At 41.7% G+C, this 18,937-nt stretch overlaps 1 protein-coding gene across 2 annotated transcripts; it reads right to left on the bottom strand.

The window, feature by feature from the left end:
• Nucleotides 1-224: 224 nt before the first annotated feature.
• On the bottom strand, nt 225-17,456 carry NPHS2 (NPHS2 stomatin family member, podocin; the record flags this gene model as incomplete). Of its 2 annotated transcripts, XM_079696923.1 has the most annotated exons (8): nt 225-503; nt 1,667-1,745; nt 3,066-3,121; nt 5,864-6,067; nt 8,470-8,552; nt 10,162-10,234; nt 12,952-13,055; nt 17,183-17,456. In XM_079696923.1, 8 exons carry the CDS (start codon nt 17,454-17,456, stop codon nt 225-227), a joined length of 1,152 nt encoding a protein of 383 aa, XP_079553049.1. The 2 variants fall into 2 exon arrangements, with proteins under 2 accessions (XP_079553049.1, XP_079553050.1); XM_079696924.1 differs by lacking the exon at nt 5,864-6,067.
• Nucleotides 17,457-18,937: the final 1,481 nt, after the last annotated feature.

The following is an 18,937-nucleotide window of genomic DNA, read 5'->3' as shown; positions in this document are numbered from 1 at the left end:
AATGCTGGCTAAAGGTCTTTCCCATAATTACTCTGATGAGAGGATCCACCTGAGCATGTTATATGGCTTCTCTGTCATGACATGATTTCACTGTCTTCTCGTGTGTTGCTGCACTGTGACTTCATACGTTCCAAGGGCAGGGAGTGAGGACAGCGGGCCCTGCTCGGGGCTGTGGCTGTTACATGGCAAAGCCCTCTTTGCAGTCACATTATCCTTGTTTCCTCCTATAACATGGGAGAGTCTTTCTTTTTAGGGTTCAGTGGCTCAACAGGTTTGGAAGGATTTGGTAAAGGGATGCTTCCTTGAGTTCTACTGCTTGGAGAAGACAGGAAATTTAGCAAGTCAAATGGCAAAGGTAAAACCACTGTGGACGGTTTCTCTGTGGACAAGGATTGCAGGGTGTGGAGGTACCGAAGCTGAACAGCAGCTGGAGTGCCTGACAGAATCTCGGCTGCCATCCTCAGGGACTCGGACGCAGCCTTCTCCCCTTCCGCAGCGATCATCTAGACAAGGGATGTGAAGAAAAGCAAAGTGATTTTTCTTCTTCGCCCCATGAAGGTTTTAATCCTACTTAGTGTGACTCAACAAACAAGCACTAGTATCTACTGTGTGACAGGTGTTGCTAAGCACAGGGGAGTGGCCTATCTTTTGTTCTTAAGGATCTTGATCTAGACAGAGAGATTACACTGTTAATTGTAATTTAGGGTAGAAGTTTTTAAGGGCCATGACCAGTATAGAGGAAGTGTTAGGGGAGTTATAATGTCTGGTGGGCCTTGGAAGAGTAGTAGGATTTTGCCATTTAGAGGAAAGGTTGGCCAGCATTCCAGGCAAAGACATGGAATCCTGAAAGAATGACTCCCAACTCAGGTTAGCATTTCAGAAGAGAAAGCATGAAGCTCACCACCCAAATGTCACCTTAAAGTGGGCACAGGGCACTGGACTCAGATCTAGAAGCAACTCTGCCCAGAGGACTGCCTTCCTCCTCCACCAAAGCTCCAAAGTTATCCACCCTCTTACATAGTTAGGGGTTTTTCTTTACCTACGTTCTGTTCTTTAAGGGAAATCCACCTCCCCTCCAGTCCTCATTTTCTCTTCCCAACACCCTTCCCGTCCACACCTCAATCCTCAGGAGCTGCCAGCAGCCACATCTTCTCCCTGGCACGCCTGAGTAGAGGCTATGAGTAGCACAGCCTTCTCTCAGCTCTGGCGTTGAGGGAATTGGGCCCTGATCATGGTTGTCCCTCCAGAGCTTGTGCAGAGCTAGGAATACAGGTCGGGGTGTCATTAACCTAGCGGTGACAGGTGACTGATATAACCCAGGGAAAGATGCCAGTGCTAGAGAGGAGGGATGGAGTGTGGGGAGATGCCTTTAGGGAGACAGGGAGAAGGCAAGATTCAAGGAGGAGAAGGTCACTGTTACCAGTAACTTCAGAGACAGGGAGTAGCAGGAAAAGAGACCTTACATTGGTCAGGAGGCTGTGAACACACTTGAGGAGAGCAATTTTAATAGAGTGGTGTGGGCACAAGCCAGATTCCCCCCAGCGCCTGGATGCATAGGTGAGAAGCGAAGGGGAAATGTTCTCCATGAGGAGGCCTTCTTTTGGATTCTCTAGTGATCCTCAAAGAGCAGCTGTGCAGGAGGACGGCCTGCTCAGGGCTGGCTCACCCGCACTTTGGCCTGTCTCTGTGCTTCGGCTTCCACCGCCAGCGAGTGCTGCAGCCCGGCTGGCAGCCTCACATCCTTACTGAAAGAGAAAGGGCATGGGTAGGTAGGTGTGCAGCACTGCTTTTAGCAGCCGGAGCTTTCATACAGACCTGCCACCTTCTCTGCTGTCATTTCATGACGCACGGCGAATTCTGATTTAGCAGCGTGTGTGGCCCCTGACCTCTGTGCAGACAGTGGGCAGGGAAGTGCCTCAAATGCTGATTTTTCTTATCACCGATGCTATAGTAGAGTTATGGTTTTCTCTTTACAAGTGAAACAAATTTTGTGTTGATATACTACAAACATTTTCCCACTTAAAGTTTAATCTAAATCCTGGCTGTTAAATTTCAATAATGAAGAACAGCCTTGAAGAGCCGTACTATTAATAATGAGGGAAGTCATCTAAGTTTATAAAAGAGAACTGATTTTGAAAAGGGTAGAACTGACCAAATGAGAACAATACTTAATGTATTGCATGAAAGATACAAATTGTATTTTCCCCCGATTGTAACTATAAAAAAATACATAGAAAAATTGGCAGTTCCTCAGAAAGTTAAATATGGAGTTACCATATGATCCAGTAATTCCACCCCTAGGTATACACCCAAGGGAAGGGAAAACATGTTCACACAAAAACTTGCACATGAATGTTCATTGCAGCATGATTCATAATGGTCCCAAAGTGGAAACAACCCAAATGTCCATCAACTGATGAGTAGATGAACAAAATGTGGTATAGCCAGCTGCACAATAGAATAGTATTCGACCATAGAAAGGAATGAAGTACTGATCCATGCTACACCATGGTTGGATGCTGAAAACATTAAGGTAAGTGAAGGAAGCCAGACTCAAAAGGCCACGGATTGTGTGATTATAATATTTATATTAAATTCCTGGAATAGCCAAATCAAGAGAGACAGAGAGTAGATTAGTGGTTGTCAGGGACTAGGGGTTGAGGAGGCATTGAAGAATTCCTGCTTAGTGGATGCAGACTTTCTTTTGGAGATGATAAAAATATTCTGAAATTAGCAGGTAGTGATGGTTGCATCACTCTGTGAATATACTAAAAACCACTGAGTTGTAATTTAAAATGGTTAAAAATGGTGAGTTTTATGTTATGTGAATTTTATCTTTAAAAAATGTTTAAATCCATAGAAATCTGAAAGTAATTTGCCCAGATGTTACAGTGGTTATGTTATGGCTATGAGATGATAGGTAAATTTTTTTCTTTCTTTCAAATTTATGCTAATATGGCTACAGTACTCATTCAATGAAAATAATTTTTCAAATAGAAGTTGTTAAATAAAACCAAAATATCTCCCTTTATCATATTGTTCTTCCTGGTTAATTTCCTACCCACATTTCTGTTCTCTCCACTTTGATTCCCCAAATACAGGTCACTGCGTCCAAGGCAACCTGTGGAGGGAAGAGTTTAGATGTCAGTAAGAACCTCCAGGTGGGAGGAGAACACCCCTGTGCACCGATGGCCATTGCACTGAGAAAGCACATTTCTTCTGAAAGGATATTATGTACTTCCCTGTTTTGTTTTAACATTATAGGGCCTTGCAAAAATTGTTGAATTTGCACAGTGCCACTCAACAAATATTTGTGGAATTAAAGATGGTGTGGTAGGCTGACTAATGGCTCCTAAAGACATCCATGCCCTAATCCCTGGAACCTGTGAGTGTTACCCGAAAAGAGACTTTGCAGATGCAATTAAGTTCCAGGCTCTTAAAATGGGGAGTTTATCCTGGATGTTGCTGGTGGGCCCTAAAAGCAACTGCAAGTGTCCTTATAAGGGGGAAGTGGAGGGACATCTGGCTACAGAAGAGGAGAAGGTGGTGTGATGATGGAAGCAGGGGTTGGAGTGCTGTGCTTTTAAGATGGAGGAAGGGGCCATGATCTAAAGAATGCAGGTGGCCACCTGAAGCTGAAAAAGGCAAGGAAATGAATTCTCCTCTCAAAACCTCCAGAAGGAACCAGTCCTGCTGACTGACACCTTGACTCTGGCCCAGTAAAACTTCTTTTGGACTTCTGGCCTTCAAAACTGTAAGGCTGGTACTTCCCTGGTGGTCCAGTGGTAAAGAATCCACCTTCCGATGCAGGGGACGTGGGTTTGATCCCTGGTCAGGGTACTAGGATCCCATGTGCCGCAGGGCAACTAAGCCCATGTGCCACAACCAAGAGCCTGCGCACCACTACTAAGACCCGACGCAGCCAATAAATAAATAAATAGATATTAAAAAAAAACTGTAAGGTTAAATTGGTGGTGGTTTAAGCCATCAAGTTTGTGGTAATTTGCTGCAGAAGCAATAGGAAATAATAGAGATGGTATATTTGTTAAATTTGTTCTAAAATGCATTTATTAGAGAACCAAAATCTTTAGTCTTTCTCTCATATGATATTCTCTTCCATATAATATTCATTTACAGGTGCTTTCACTTCCTGTTGGTGGCACTCATCTTCCCCACCTCCCCATACCAGGAGTGGGAAGAAAATGAATTGTGTGTTCTGGAAAGGGGGACAGGGCATGGAGCAATATGCGGGCCATACTCTTTTTCCTTTTTAACTTATTTCTGATGATTTCTTGGTGGCTAGATAAATAGTTAGCTTAGTGCATTGGGAACCCTGAGAAGACTAATTTAGGGGGTTGATGGGAGGAAGGAATGTTGAAAAAGACTTCATAGAGGAGGTGACATCTTAAAGAACAATACGATTTTGCCTGTGGGGAAAAGGGAAATATTTGGTACAGAGAAACAGCCTAAGAGCAGGCATGGAAGCATAGACACACTGAACACTGGAGAAACACTAAGTCGGCTGGAGGATTAGATACACTGGGGGAAGGACAGCAAGAGGTGAGGCTACAACAGTTGGGTCATTTATCCACTCATCCAAAAACCCAGTATCTGGCTGCTGTGTAATAGCCCCATGCCAGGTACTGAGGACAAAAGATGAATAAAATATGACCCCTGACATTATGGAGTTCATGGTATGGGAAGACAAATGGGTAAATACATAAATTATAATTCAGCATAACAAGGGCAAGCTTGAGTGTCAAGTGTCTGGACCTTATCCTTTATCCTTTGGAGGGGAGAGATGAACAGGAAGACAGGCCGAAGGGAGGGCAGAGGGGAGCAACGTGAGTGGTTTTTAAATTCCAGAGCAGCAACTCCCCTGAGTCTTCTTGTTCTAACTTCTCCTTTCAGCTTCTCTTATTTCCTGAATTCTTCCTTCTTCCACTAGGATGCTAATCCCAGTTTTATCAGTGATGAATTGGACATGTCACGACATTTGGATACTTCATTTTCTCAGTTGTGTCTGCTCAGGCCCCATCAGGCACAATCATTATCAATGCCTTCGATCCTTAGTTCCTTCTATTGAGGTCTTCCCTCAGCTAGACTCGATTCATAGCCTCCGAACTCAGTTCTGGGCTTGGGTGCCTCACGGCCTCAATGACGGGCTCCATCACTGGTGGTAATTGCCGCCCGACTGGCCAGCTGCCTATAATGCTGCTTTGTTCCCATCTCTCTTCTGAATACCTTTGCCGACTTGTCTTGGTAAGAAGTGAAGATGCCTACCCTGGTTGTGGGCAAGGTCGCTGAGCTTGCTGCCTGCGGCCTAGACGCTGCTGCTTATGAGGCAGCTCTTGCTTTTCTCTCCCTCCTATCATTCCAACTCAAATCTAGATGATGGATTGGGTAATTAATCACATAAGGGTCTGTGACATCTTACCTCTTTTCATCTGAAAGTCTTATTTGAACTTATCATTATCTAACTTTGCTTGTTTCCCCAACTAGACTGTAAGATCCCAAGATGCATTCCTTATCATCTCTGTGTCCCACCAACCCACCCTGTCCAGCCACACCACACCTGCCAGCTCCCACCCCCACCACCTTGTGCTATGTGGGCACTTTACAATGAGTCTAAAGCCACTCTTTGTTTTGAGAACAAAAACTGTGGCAATGACAGACTAATCAGCACAGATCGGTGACTATGATTGGCTCAGGGTCAATTTGGCAACCTCTTAACTGTCAGCTCCTCACAGGATGGTACCTTTGAATGCATGGCGCATGGAAGATTCAGTAAATGGCCAATGAAGAAAGGAATAAAAGATAAAGGGATACTTCAGCATACTTGGTGTTAAATTCATCTAAGTACCTTTACATCTTGTGCAATGCTCTTCCTCTCTAGAAGAATTTCAGTGAGGGATCGATGTGCTAGGAGACGCTTCATGGTGGTTTGCACAAGGAATTGGACCGCTTTGGACACATGAGCAAGACTGCTTAGGAGAAGAGAGGCATTTTCCATTCGGTAGTAGCAGATGGCATCTATCTCCATTACAAACATATCTTTGGTTACAACCTAGGCAGAAAAAAAATTTGGATGACAACCCTGATTCTTGGGTTCCTTTCCCACATGAGGATAGAGGAACTAAATATGTTCAAAGGGTATTTCCTCAGAGTAAGATGATGGTAAGAAAAAGAGTAGTTGGCTTGCCCTTTAATCAAAATAGACTTTTTTTAAAATTATGGAGTTTGTATTAAATACACTAAAGAACTCAGAATTTAAAGGAATCTTGTTGTAAATCCTTTTGTAAAAACAAAAATCAGGAATAATTTTCTTACATGAAAACATTCAGTTGATTATATATCAGGTCTTTTAAAACCGATGCCAAAATAATCTCCTAAAAGAGCAACATGTTCTGGGAAACAAGCACTCAAATGTATTGAGTGTGCATTTAGAGGGCAGTTTGGTGATACATATCAAAAGCCCTAAAAGATGTATGTGCACAACATTTCCATTTTTAGACATTAATCACAAGGATATATTTCAAGGGTTTAGCTGCAAGGATATGATTCATAGTATTGCTTATTGTAATAAAAAAAAGTAGAAATAATATCAACAATGGGAATTAGTTGAGTAAATTCCAATTACTCAATTAGTTGAGTAAATTAGTTGAGTAAAATCCATACAATGAAATGCTGTGTGTCTGTTTAAAGCAAAGAGGTAGAAGCATAGGTAATATATGAAAAGGTGATAACAGTAGACTGTTGAGTGAAAAAAGACATGTTGCAAAATAGTATGTATGGTGTGATATATATATATATATATATATATATATATACACATATATATAAACAAACGCACACACATATATATGTCTGAAACTACAACCACATATATAGAAAAGTCTGAAAGGATACATTCTAAAATATCAACTCTATGGGTGATAGGATTAGGTATAAGTTTTACTCCTTTTTATACTTTATTATATAAAATAAGCCTTTTAAAAGTATATTATTTTTATTCACATTTCCATTTACCAAAAGAAAGAATGAGAAAGAACCTCAGACTGAAAGTGGGAGAGAGTTTAGGAAAGGCTTATAAATCTGAATCAGTAACAGGAAAGTCTAGATGTTATCTCTACATTTAACTTTTAATTGTGGTAAAATACACAAAACATCAAATTCACCATCTTAACCATTTTTAAGTGCACAATTCAGTAGTGTTAAGTACATTCACATTGTTGGGCAACCAGTGTCCAGAACTCTTTACATCTTGCAAAACTGAAAACTGGTGAACAATTCCCCATTCTCCCCTCCTGGCAGTCCCCGCAACCATCATTCACTTTCTGTTGCTCTGAATTTCACGACTCTATGTTCCTCATATAAATGGAATCATACAGTATTTTTCTTTTTGTGACTGGCTTATTTCACTTGGCATACTTTTCTCAAGGTTCAGCCATGTTGTAGTATATGCCGGAATTTCTCTCCTTTTTAAGGCTGATTATTATTCCATTGTCAGCATATACATTTTGTTTATCTATTCAGCCATTAATGGGCAGGTGGATTGCTTCCACCTTTTGGCCATTGTGAAAAAAATTGATGCTATGAACATAGGTATACAAACGTCTCTTCAGTACCCTGCTTTCAATTCTTTGGCATCTATACCCAAAAGTAGAATTGGTGGATTATATGGTAATTCTATTTTTAATTTTTTGAGGAACAGTCATACTGTTTTCTACAGTAGCTGCACCATTCTACATTCCCACCTACAGTATACAAGGGTTCCAATTTCTCTACATCTTTGCCAATACTTACTATTTTCTGTTTTTTTCTTAATAAAGCCATCCTGATAGATGTGAGGTGGTATCTCATTGTGTTTTTGATTTGCATTTCTCTGATGATTAGTGATGTGGAGCATCTTTTCATGTGTTTTTTGGCCATTTGTATATCTGCTTTGGAGAAATGTCTATTCAAGTCTGTATTGAAATGTCTATTCAAGTCAAGTATATATACTATCTACCATATATGGAGGGCAATCTGCTTTACTCAGAGTCATCTGATTTAAATATTAGTCTTATCTAAAAAAATACCTTAACAGCAACATCTAGATGTATTTGACCAAATATTTGGGTACCATGGCTTAGCCAGGTTGACACATAACATTAACCATCAGAAAGGCCTGTGTCCATTTTTAATTGGATTGTTTGCTTTCTTCTTGTTGAGTTATAAAATTTTATATATTCTGGATATTAACCTCTTATCAGATATAGTATTTGCAGTTTTTTCCCCATTCTGTAAGTTGCCTTTTCATTCTGTTGATTGTGTCCTTTGTTGTAAAGGAGTTTTAAATTTTGATGTAGCCCATATCTCTTTTTCTTTTCTACTTTTGAGCAAAAATAGTCATTTTCCTCTGGCCCAGAAGTGGTAGCTCGGCCAGGGAAAATGTAGAAAGAAAGCAAAATCCACCACTTGGCTTACCTCGTGAAAGGGTATCTCCAAGGTTTGGAGGCGAAGATCAACCTTGTGGTAGGTATCCAGGCAGGGCAAAAAGAAGAAAAGGCCTAGAAGAGGGGGCAGGGGAAGTGACAGGTGAATGGCTAGCATGGAGGCCATTTGGGGTTCACTCTTGGTGTCAAGCTGCATGTTGCATTGCTTTTCTTAGCCTCCAACTGCCCATAGACCTCCCCACATCCCACCTCCACCGATGGTGTGTTTGTTGTTACTAAGGCTACCAAATAATCTGTTGTTCAAGCTGGGACACTTTTGAGGGTGAAAGGAGAGCACTATTATGACTTACACCAGGACAACATGTATAAACAGGGATTCTCCCCAGCAAAATGGGCTGTATGATCACCTTGGTCATGGTGCTGACCTGTCCAGATATTGGGTTACACATCTGTCTCCTTCACTAGATTTAAACTCTATAACAAGAGCATCTTATGCATTCCTGTTAGCCTTAGTACCTAACTTAGTGCCTTTTAGGTGCTCTGTAAAACTATTTCTTGAGTCCATGTGTGTAAGAACTTTAGAGCCAGCAACCTCCATGTGGTATTTCTTAAAATGTGAGCCCCAAAGGAATCAGAATAGCAACATCATGATACCAGCCTTCTGGTTGGTTAGTTAGTCCTCACCCACCCAATATAATGTATAGGGTCAATGTGCAATCAATATTTTAGATTGATTTATTGAGATTTTCTGAGAAACCATTGGACACTGTAGGCTTGTACAAGAGCCAAAGCTTTGTTGGAATCAGCAGTACCTCACAGCACCCATGATCTCTCTTAGGAGCCACCCAGCTACTAGCCCTCTTAGACCCAGTCGAGAAGGATGCCAAGAACTAGAACCAGAACAAGGCAGTCCCTGTTCTGGAACTACAGGGTCTGGTTCTATTTTTGTGTGAACCAATCTGTTGGTTCTGAATCTTCAAACTGATTTGTGTCTCCTAGCCTGGTCTCTATTCTCTATCTGTTTCTGTAGAGCTGGCTTGGAACTTGGACCCTTTCCAATCTACTCACAGTGGGACTTTGCTTCTTCTCACGTCTTCCTGGCTTAGCTCTTCAAACCCCAACTATTAGACTTTTCAGACTAACGATACTTCTATCTGTGCCCCATAATCAGCTTGGACTTCTGGATACAAACTCTGTAAGACTTTAAGTTCCTAGAGACTAGAGACCATGTCTAATTCATCCATCTTCATATCCTTTGTAGTTAAACAATGAAACACGGGAAGTGCTTAATCTATGTTTCTTAAATTTCATGAACTGAAGGCCAATTTGTTACTTGGATGCTGAACTTTGCCTATCTAGCCTGGCTTGTTCTGATTCCCTGGATCCTGAACTAGCTCAGTTTTGCTCTGAGAATTCACAGGACTCAGACCACTTACATGTTCTACTCAAACCAGTGCCTGGTCATAGGTCCTAGCCTACTTGCTACTCCAGCCAGCCTGGCCCTGGCATTCAGCTTTTTTGCATCCACTCTCTCTTTTGGTCACTGTGACCTGGTAGTAATGCTCTCTGAAGAATTTCTTAATAACCTGTGTTACAAGTAACAGATTGAAAAATGAAGATATCATGAATCAAGTTACTTCATGTAATCTGAGGGCTGTATCACAAATATGCATGGATTGAAGAAATTGGCAAGTCTCTGGGGGGTAAAAAAGGTCATTCTTACCAGGGCCTTTGGCTCTTCCAGGAAGCAGATGTCCCAGTCGGAATATAATTACTCTCTCATACTCCTGTATAACCTAAAGGAAAATTTAATACTTTTGAATCACTCCAAGAGATTAAAATGAAGTCTTCAAAAGACCTTGGTGTGAGAGTGATCCTAGGTATCAGAAATCTTTTGCTTTGAGAACCAAGAAAAAATTTCTGTTAATACTTAATTTCTAAAATATATACTTAGTAAATGAAGAATTTCAGAAACCAATGAAAAAGTATAATAATTTTTGAGACTGTGGACAGAATTTTGATTAGAGATTCATGGTTATCTAAAAGATAATTGGTTCCACCAAATCAAAGTAGTCACAGCATATTTAATTTTGTATATTGCTGTGATTGATGCATTGTGAGCTTTTACATGTATCACTCATTAGCTATTTGCAGACCTTACAGAAGCCATGCAGGTGCTCAGATCACCCTTCAGGAAGAGCCTGTAGCCAACTATATGTTGTCTGTAGGAGATACACTTTTTATTTAAATATACAAATAGGTTGAAAGTAAAAAGATAGAAAAAAATATACCACACAAAGAGTAACCAAAAGAGAGTAGGAGTGACTATACTAATATCAGACAAAATGAAGTTTAAAACAAACACGCAAAAATGTTACTAGTGATAAAGAGGGACATTGTGTAACGATAAAATGGCCAATGTGTTAGGAAAGTATAACAATGGTAAACATATATGTACCTAAAAATAGAGTTCCAACATATATAAAACAAAAACCAAAAGAACTGAAGGTAGATATAGACAATTCAATAATAAAAGTTGGAGACTTTACTATCCCACTTTCAATCATGGATAAAACAACTAGGCAGAAGGTCAACAAGGAAAGAAAAGACTTGAATAACACTATAAACAAACTAAACCTAACAGATAGCTATGCATAACTCCACCCAACAATAGTAGAATACATATTCTTCTCAAGCACACATGAAACATCTCCAGGATAGACCATATGCTGGGCCATAAAAAAACTCAATAAATTTAAAAGGATTGAAAGCACACTAAGTATATTCTCTGATTACAATGGAATGAAATTAGAAATCGATAACAGAAGGAAATTTGGGAAATTCACATATATATGGAAATTAAACCACACACTCTAAAATAACTGATAGGTCAAAGAAGATATCACAAAAGAAATTTAAAAACACTTTGAGGGACTTCGCTGGTGGCGCAGTGGTCAAGAATCCGCCTGCCAATGCAGGGGACATGGGTTCGAGCCTGGTCCAGGAAGATCCCACATGCCGTGGAGCAACTAAGCCTGTGTGCCACAACTACTGAGCCTGCGCCCTAGAACCTGCGAGCCACAACTATTGAAGCCTGCGTGCCTAGAGCCTATGCTCCACAACAAGAGAAGCCACCAAAATGAGAAGCCTGTGCACTGCAACAAAGAGTAGCCCCCGCTCGCCGCAACTACAGAAAGCCTGCACGCAGCAACAAAGACCCAATGCAGCCAAAAATAAATAAAATAAAAAATAAATAAAATTTAAAAATGCTGTAAATTCAAAACACAATGATTTAAAAAGTTTATTAAAAAAAACAAAACACTTTGAGATGAATGAAAACAAAACCTCAAGATGCCAAAACATATGGGATGCAACTAAAGTAGTGCTTAAAGGAAAATTTATAGCTGTAAATGCCTATAACAAAAGAGAAGAAATATCTCAAAATAATACCCTAATTTTCTACCTTAATATACTGTAAATAGAAGCACAAACTAAACCCAAAGTAAGCAGGAAGAAGAAAATAAAGATTAGAGTGGAAATAAATGCAATAGAAAATAGAAAAGCATCAGAGAAAATCAACTGAACCAAAAGTTGGTTCTTTGACAAGATCAACAAAATTGACAAATACTTAGCAAGACTGACCAAGAGAAAAGAGAGGAGATTCAAATTGCTGAAATCAGGAGTCAAAGAGGAATGACAGAGACATCACTACTGTCCTTACAGAAATAAAAAAGATTATAAAAGAAAATATATTATGAACAACTATATACCAACAAATTAGATAACAGGTGAAATGGACAAATTCCTACAGTCATAAACTATCAAAACTGACTCGAGAAGAAAAATAAAAATGAAAAAGACCCAGAATTAAAAGACTGAATTAGTAGTTTAAAAATTTCCCACAAAGAGAAGTCCAGGACCAGATGGCTTCACTGGTAAATTCTGCCAAATATTTAAAGAGGAATTAATACCAGTTCTTCACAAATTCTCCCAAATAATAGAAGAGGAGGGAAATCTTTCCAACTCATTCTCTGAGGCCAGTATTACCCTGATACCAAAACAAGACAGTGATATCACAAGACAAGAAAACTACAGACCAGTATCTCTCATAAATATAAATGCAGAAATCCTCAACAAACAACCAGCAACTTGACTCCAGTAACATATAAAAAGGATTATACATCATAACCAAGTGGGACTTATTCTAGGAATACACAGTTGATTTAACATCCAAAATTCAATGAATGTAATACACCATATTAACAGAATAAAGGGCAAATACCATGTAATCATCTCAATGGGGGAAGAATGACAGTCTGGAGGAGTCAAGGAAGGCTTCACAGTTATCTCTGAGCAGGTATAAAGAGTAAGAGCCCTCCTGGAAGGTGAGTGGGAGTGAGGGCATTCCATGCAGAGCAGACAGCACACACCAAAACACAGAAATGAGAGTGGACATGGTGTGGTCAATGAGAGAAACCAGGAAATTATGTATTGAGTCCTCATGGAATCTCACCTTTATGCAGAACCAGATAGAAAAAGGGAAGGTCACAATGATGAAGAGCAGGGATGTGAGGACAAGAAGCCACTCACAAGCGCCTAAACTGGAAGACTTGGTACCTTAAAAAAAAAAAAAGCAAAAGAATAATTATATTGGAACTTCACCATATTCACTGACTAGCACCTCTAGTCCAGTCCTTGGTATTAGCGTCAGAGCAGTTTGCCGACTTTGCTGGAAATAGTGGAACGAGCTGGATATCAGCGTGGTCAGTTCCCAGAGCCGGAGGCGCGGTCTGTGTGAAGGGCTTTGTGGGCAGATGGAAGGTGGAGCAGGCTCCTGGAAAGGCAGTGGAGGGTACACTGGAACAAGTACAGAATCTGGGCAGAAGGTCTGGGTTCTGGTTCTGGCTCCACCATTTTCTGTCCAAATGACCTTAAGCAAGGTACACAACCTCTCAGTTTTCTCATCTATTCAAGGAAATGCTATTGCATAACTATTTCATAATAACTATCTCGTGGAATAGCTCATATCTCTGGCATAAGAATGAAATGACATAAACATAAAAGCACCGAACTGTGTTTTTTTTACATGTCTGGTGTTGTCATTTAAAACTCATGTTTACCTAGTGGTAACTGCTACAAAAGTACTTTTTCTATCTGAGCCCCTCTTAAATAGGTACCTTAAAAATACATGATCAATGAAATTGCTACAAAATAGATTTATGTTCCAAAGGCTGTTAGCATTACAAAGGTTCCATTTAAGTCTTTGTTTTTCAGTGTGAAAAGCAGATTGCTGTCAACTTTGTTAGACATGATTGGCTTTACTTTTGAGCTATCCATTTCCAACTAGAGGACAGAAGCTGTGCTCCTTTTATATGCATGTGCCAAAAAGGCATACACACGCACCACACACACACATACACACACACACACAGCCATACTTAGATGATATTTCCTTAGTATCCTCTAGAAGTATAATTTTGAGAAAAAACAGGACCCCTTGTCCCTCTCTGCATAGTTTCTTCTATTTGAAGTGGTTCAAACCACATGTGTCCAGAGGTTCATCTTCCCTGAAATTACAGCTCCATCTACCACTTGCCCCAATATCTGAAATTCCTCCATGAGAGCCCCTTCTTTGGCTTCAGGTGTGGATCTTTAGACAGTCTTTGAAAATCACCTATATGGGGTAATATTAGCCCATTTGTGCCTATACAAAAGTGATAAGGAACTGGAGTACAGGCCATCCAGGTTGCTTGGGTGATAAATGAAATGGTATCAGGGAAAATTCAGTCTCAAGGACATAAGCTTCTTGGGGCCTTGTCTTGTTTAAACCGTGTCCCAGGACTGGAATAGTGCCTGACACATACAGGTGCTCAATAAATACTTGTTGAATGTAGGAAGGAAGGAGAAGTGGATAATGAAAATGATTTAAATGTAATGGTTATAGAAATCTCAAGAATTTTAATCCACAGGTACTAGAAAACTGGCCAAAGGGATATTATTTGACAGTTTAAAAATCTTATAGAGGAATAGAAGGTGACTAAAGATTAGAAATGGTGAAAAGTCTATTTTTAAGGGATGGGAAGGAAATGGATAATTAATTAGTAGGCCTGAAAATTTGATTTCCGTGCTTGCAAAATAACTGGAAAGTTCATCACCAAATTGATGTGCAGATTACTTGAAGAGGGCAGATATACAAGCTGCACCAGCACAAAACCAAACTCGGTGCTAAATGCCAATGTATGGCAGTTCCCAAATGGTGTCCCATGGAACACTAATCCTCCAGGGTGCTCCACAAAGCAAGTGTTCCTGGAGCAAACAAGTTTAGGAAATATTGTGTACTGTATCCCACTCCTGGAGCTTCCCAACAGTTACTGGCATATTGAAGCTAGGAGAATCCCTGCAGTAAAGAAGCATTCTTAGCTTTGTTTTTTTGTTTTTGTTTTTTTTGCGGTACTTGGGCCTCTCACTGTTGTGGCCTCTCCCGTTGCGGAGCACAGGCTCCGGACGCGCAGGCTCAGCGGCCATGGCTCATGGGCCCAGCCGCTCTGCGGCATGTGGGATCTTCCCGGACCGGGGCACGAACCCGTGTCCCCTGCATGGGCAGGCAGACTCTCAACCACTGCGCCACCAGGGAAGCCCCTTAGCTTTGTTTAACCTAGTATTTCCCAAACATTTGACCAGGCGATGTCTTCTCCAAGCAAATTCATGTTCTATGGAATTTATTTCTCATGCAACCTACTCTGGGAGATGCAGTTTTGGGAGTGGTGTTTCTATCAACATCGTATTAGTTTTTGCAATATTCTTCCCTAAGAGCAATAACAGTGTTATTGCCATGTTTACTAGTTTATAAATATATTTCATTTGCCAGTGGTAACCATGGTAAGTAAAAATAAATAAATGCACATACCGACAAAATTCATATTTTATAAGTGAAGAAAGTCCTCAAAATTCCTTCATACCATAGTTAGGGATGTGAACAGAAAACTAATATGTATACCCAAATCTAACTTGAAGCTTTACTCACAAAATATTATTCTCTTAGAATGAGTTCCTTGAATATTCAATTTGTTTAGTGTAAGTGAATAGTGAAACACTACATGTTAAAGCAGGAAGCGCCTTGAGATACGACAGTCTGAGAATCCTCAACATTTCAGTAAAGTGAAGCTTCTCTTAGTTTCTCCCAAACCTTAGGTAGCCTGGCTGTGGGAGTGTGGTACTAGTGAGGAGGAGAGGGGATGTTGATGTGTCTGCTCCCCTTTCCTCTGGGAGCCACAGAAACCTCCCAGACAAGGGCTCAGCAAGGGTGTCTCATCCTTAATGGGCTTAGCCATTGCTTGGGGGGGCCTGAAGCTCTAGTCACTTTATAGCTGAACAGACTGAGTGAGGCCCACAAGGTGAAGCTACTAGCCCAAGGCCACAGCTAGTTGTTGGCAGTGCTGGAACCATGACCAGAAATCAGGGACAGCACCCTGCAAGGATGGGATTTTCAATAAGACTGTTTTATTCTGGAATGCTGGCTTCTCCACTTCCCACCTGTAGGTCTTAGGCAAGTTACTTAATTCCTCAGCATTTTTTCTCATCTGTGCCATGGGAATGATAATACTCAGTAAAACACCTAGCATGTGCCTGGCACATAGTAGGAGCTCCAAAAATGGGGCTCCCTTCCTTCCCTACCCCACTGATGTGGTCTGAAGCACAATACTTACAGACCTCTAACCTCAGCACTACTGTAGCAGTGAATCCAATAACCCTTTAATGACCAGAAGTTTCTGACCCATGAAAGGGCATCAGTTAGGCAAAACAGCATTAACATGGTCAACATAAACTATATCCCAATTGCTGGAATCTTTCTCAAGTCATAGCTTTCAGTGCTGCAGCATATAGGGCAGTGCGGGTAGCCAGGAAATGTTAAAATTTCATAGTCAGCAGAAAGTAGTATAACACACTATTCCTTATTTACCTTCCTTTAAACCTCCCTCACCCTGAAATTAAGGTGTAATGAGTTTTTTCTTCCATTCATTATAGAAAGGTTTGGAAGCAGATAAATTTGTTCCTAAGAGTTGCTTCACCTGCAGAAGCCAAAGAGACACCTTTCCCTGTGATTCCCTCCCTTTGGTCTAACTTGCCTCTTGTAGCTTGCAAGGATGTTTTTTTCTTTCCCTCCAGGCTTTGTGCAAGATAAGTGCTTTGAGTGTCTTATCTCATTTTATCCTCACAATTACCCTCTGAGGTGGGTACTATTGCTGTCCCCATTTGATACATGGTTAAGTCCCTGACTATGATCAAATAGTTAGCTGAGATTCAAACTGAGATCTAGCTTTTCTCTACTTGGCTCTGCTGCCTCTACTTTTTTAGAAAGTATGATCACTGCAAAGTGTAAAATACTTTTAGGAAAGTCTGAGGAGGAGAGGAGAATAAGCTACATAGTTGGCCTGAACCATGTTGATTGGTCCCCAACCTGGATCACACTCCGTCCCACCTCCCATCCATGGCTGACCCCTGAGAACAGCGGTATTTAGCTGATGTTACTTGTATTTCTTCTGATGTATTTTGGTCTCCACCACTGAGGGGTCGGTGGGTCCTATCTCGCGTCTTTCATTTCCTGGGAAGCTGAGCAGGTCCAGCAGGCTGCTCTGGCCTCCGAAGCTCTCAGTGCGGTGCCTCATTGCACCTTAATTGCCATCCCTTGGGTACCACTTGGAAAGGCCGCACCCCCTCCCGGGGCCTCAGCCTGACCGCTGTACCTTCCTCAGGCCGCTCGCTCTCCAGCAGCGCCACCACCTCGGTGCCCTCCTCGCCAGAGCCCCGGACCTCATCCACGTCCACCACGGTGGCTGCAGGCGCTCGGGGCTCACTCGGGCTCCCTGCCCGCCCGAGGGCCGGCTGCTCCGGCCCGGCGTCCCGGCGCCCGCGGCTTCTGCCGCCCCTCTCGGCCTTCGCCCTCTTGTTCTCTTTGTGGGAGGACCCGCTGCCTCTCCCGTGGGCCTCTCTGGAGGAGCTCCGAGCCCTTTTCTCCATCCTCAGAACGACCGAATCCAGGAGCGCGGTTCCTGCAAAGTCGCTGGCAGGGATGCGGGGCGCGTCCCGGGGGGACTATAATGACCTTGGGCGGGGGCGGGACCTGGGCGGTGGGCGGGCGGGGCTCTGCTCGGGGTGAAATCCGGCAGCTGTTTTTCAGGGGAGCTGTGGACAGGGCGCGCCACCCCTGAGACTTGGTGCCACCTTCAACACTGGGTTTTTGTGAAAACCCATGTGCCAGTTTATGGCGTTTTAAAATGTGTTTCTAGGGCTTCCCTGGTGGCGCAGTGGTTGAGAGTCCGCCTGCCGGTGCAGGGGAAACGGGTTCGTGCCCCGGTCTGGGAGGATCCCACATGCCGCGGAGCGGCTGGGCCCGTGAGCCATGGCCGCTGGGCCTGTGCGTCCGGAGCCTGTGCTCCGCAACGGGAGAGGCCACAACAGTGAGAGGCCCACATACCGCAAAAAAAAAAAAAAAAAAAAAAAAAAAAATGTGTTTCTAGAGACGAAAATTTGAGGTGAAGTACTACGGAGGCCCGCAAACCGCTGAAGGTGTGATAGCATTTTGCTTTATGATTTGTAAATATCGTATAGAATGGGGCATGTGGTCCTCGCTTAAGACTAAAGAGCTTACGGGAAAGAAAAAAGTCCAGATAGGGTAACTTTAAGGTAAAATTAGAAACTTCTCCCCAAGCACCCCCGTCTTCCCCCTTAAGATCTTCCCAAGGTTACCTTTCCTCTTTCTCCTAATTTATTTTATATCCTGGCCCTACGGTTTCTGCTGAGATTTTCACTGGTAAATGTGTTGAATGACTACTCCTGGGAACATTTACATTTTAAAAGGGGGAAGGAGAGGAAAATTCTCCCAGAACTCACTCTCTCTCTCTCTCTCTTTCTCCAGACCTCTTCTCTCTCTCTTATGTATATTTATTTATTTTTACTAATTATTATTTTTACTAATGCTTAAGCCTGTTGATGATGTTACTTCTTGAGGAATCAGAAGGGAAGGGATCTGATTTAATTTCTGTTTTAGGAAAGGAACACTTTTGTCCTTGGCTAGGCCCTGTTCCCATGCTCCTTTGATGAAGGCAGGAGTTTTGCTTTTTTAGGGTTCACTGGCCATGCTCCATCCAGCAGCAAACTGGGGTAGCTGCCCCACCTGCATCTGAGGAAATTGAAACATTGAATAGATCTATTTCTTTTTTAATCTCTATTAGTAATTTCTCACTGAATGCTAGGTTGGTCTAGACAACCATTCAAACTAGAGATTTATGACTCTACTCAGATAGGTCAGATCACATTATTGTATTGTTCACTTACTTTAAATTTTTCAGTATTTATTGAGTTTACATAGTGATAGCTTTTTCTCCTCTCAAAAAGTTTTATTAAAGAATGAGGACCTGAAGTAACTCAAATTGGCTCTGGAAAAACCATTCCATTACTTTCTTCCATATATGCCATGCTGGGCCACTGGGAATAAAGTA

The sequence above is a fragment of the Hyperoodon ampullatus genome (assembly GCF_949752795.1).
Source record: "Hyperoodon ampullatus genome assembly, chromosome: 2".
NCBI classification, from domain to species: Eukaryota; Metazoa; Chordata; class Mammalia; order Artiodactyla; family Ziphiidae; genus Hyperoodon; species Hyperoodon ampullatus.
Note: the sequence above shows the minus strand (reverse complement) of the source record. Positions and strands in the feature narration are given on the sequence as shown.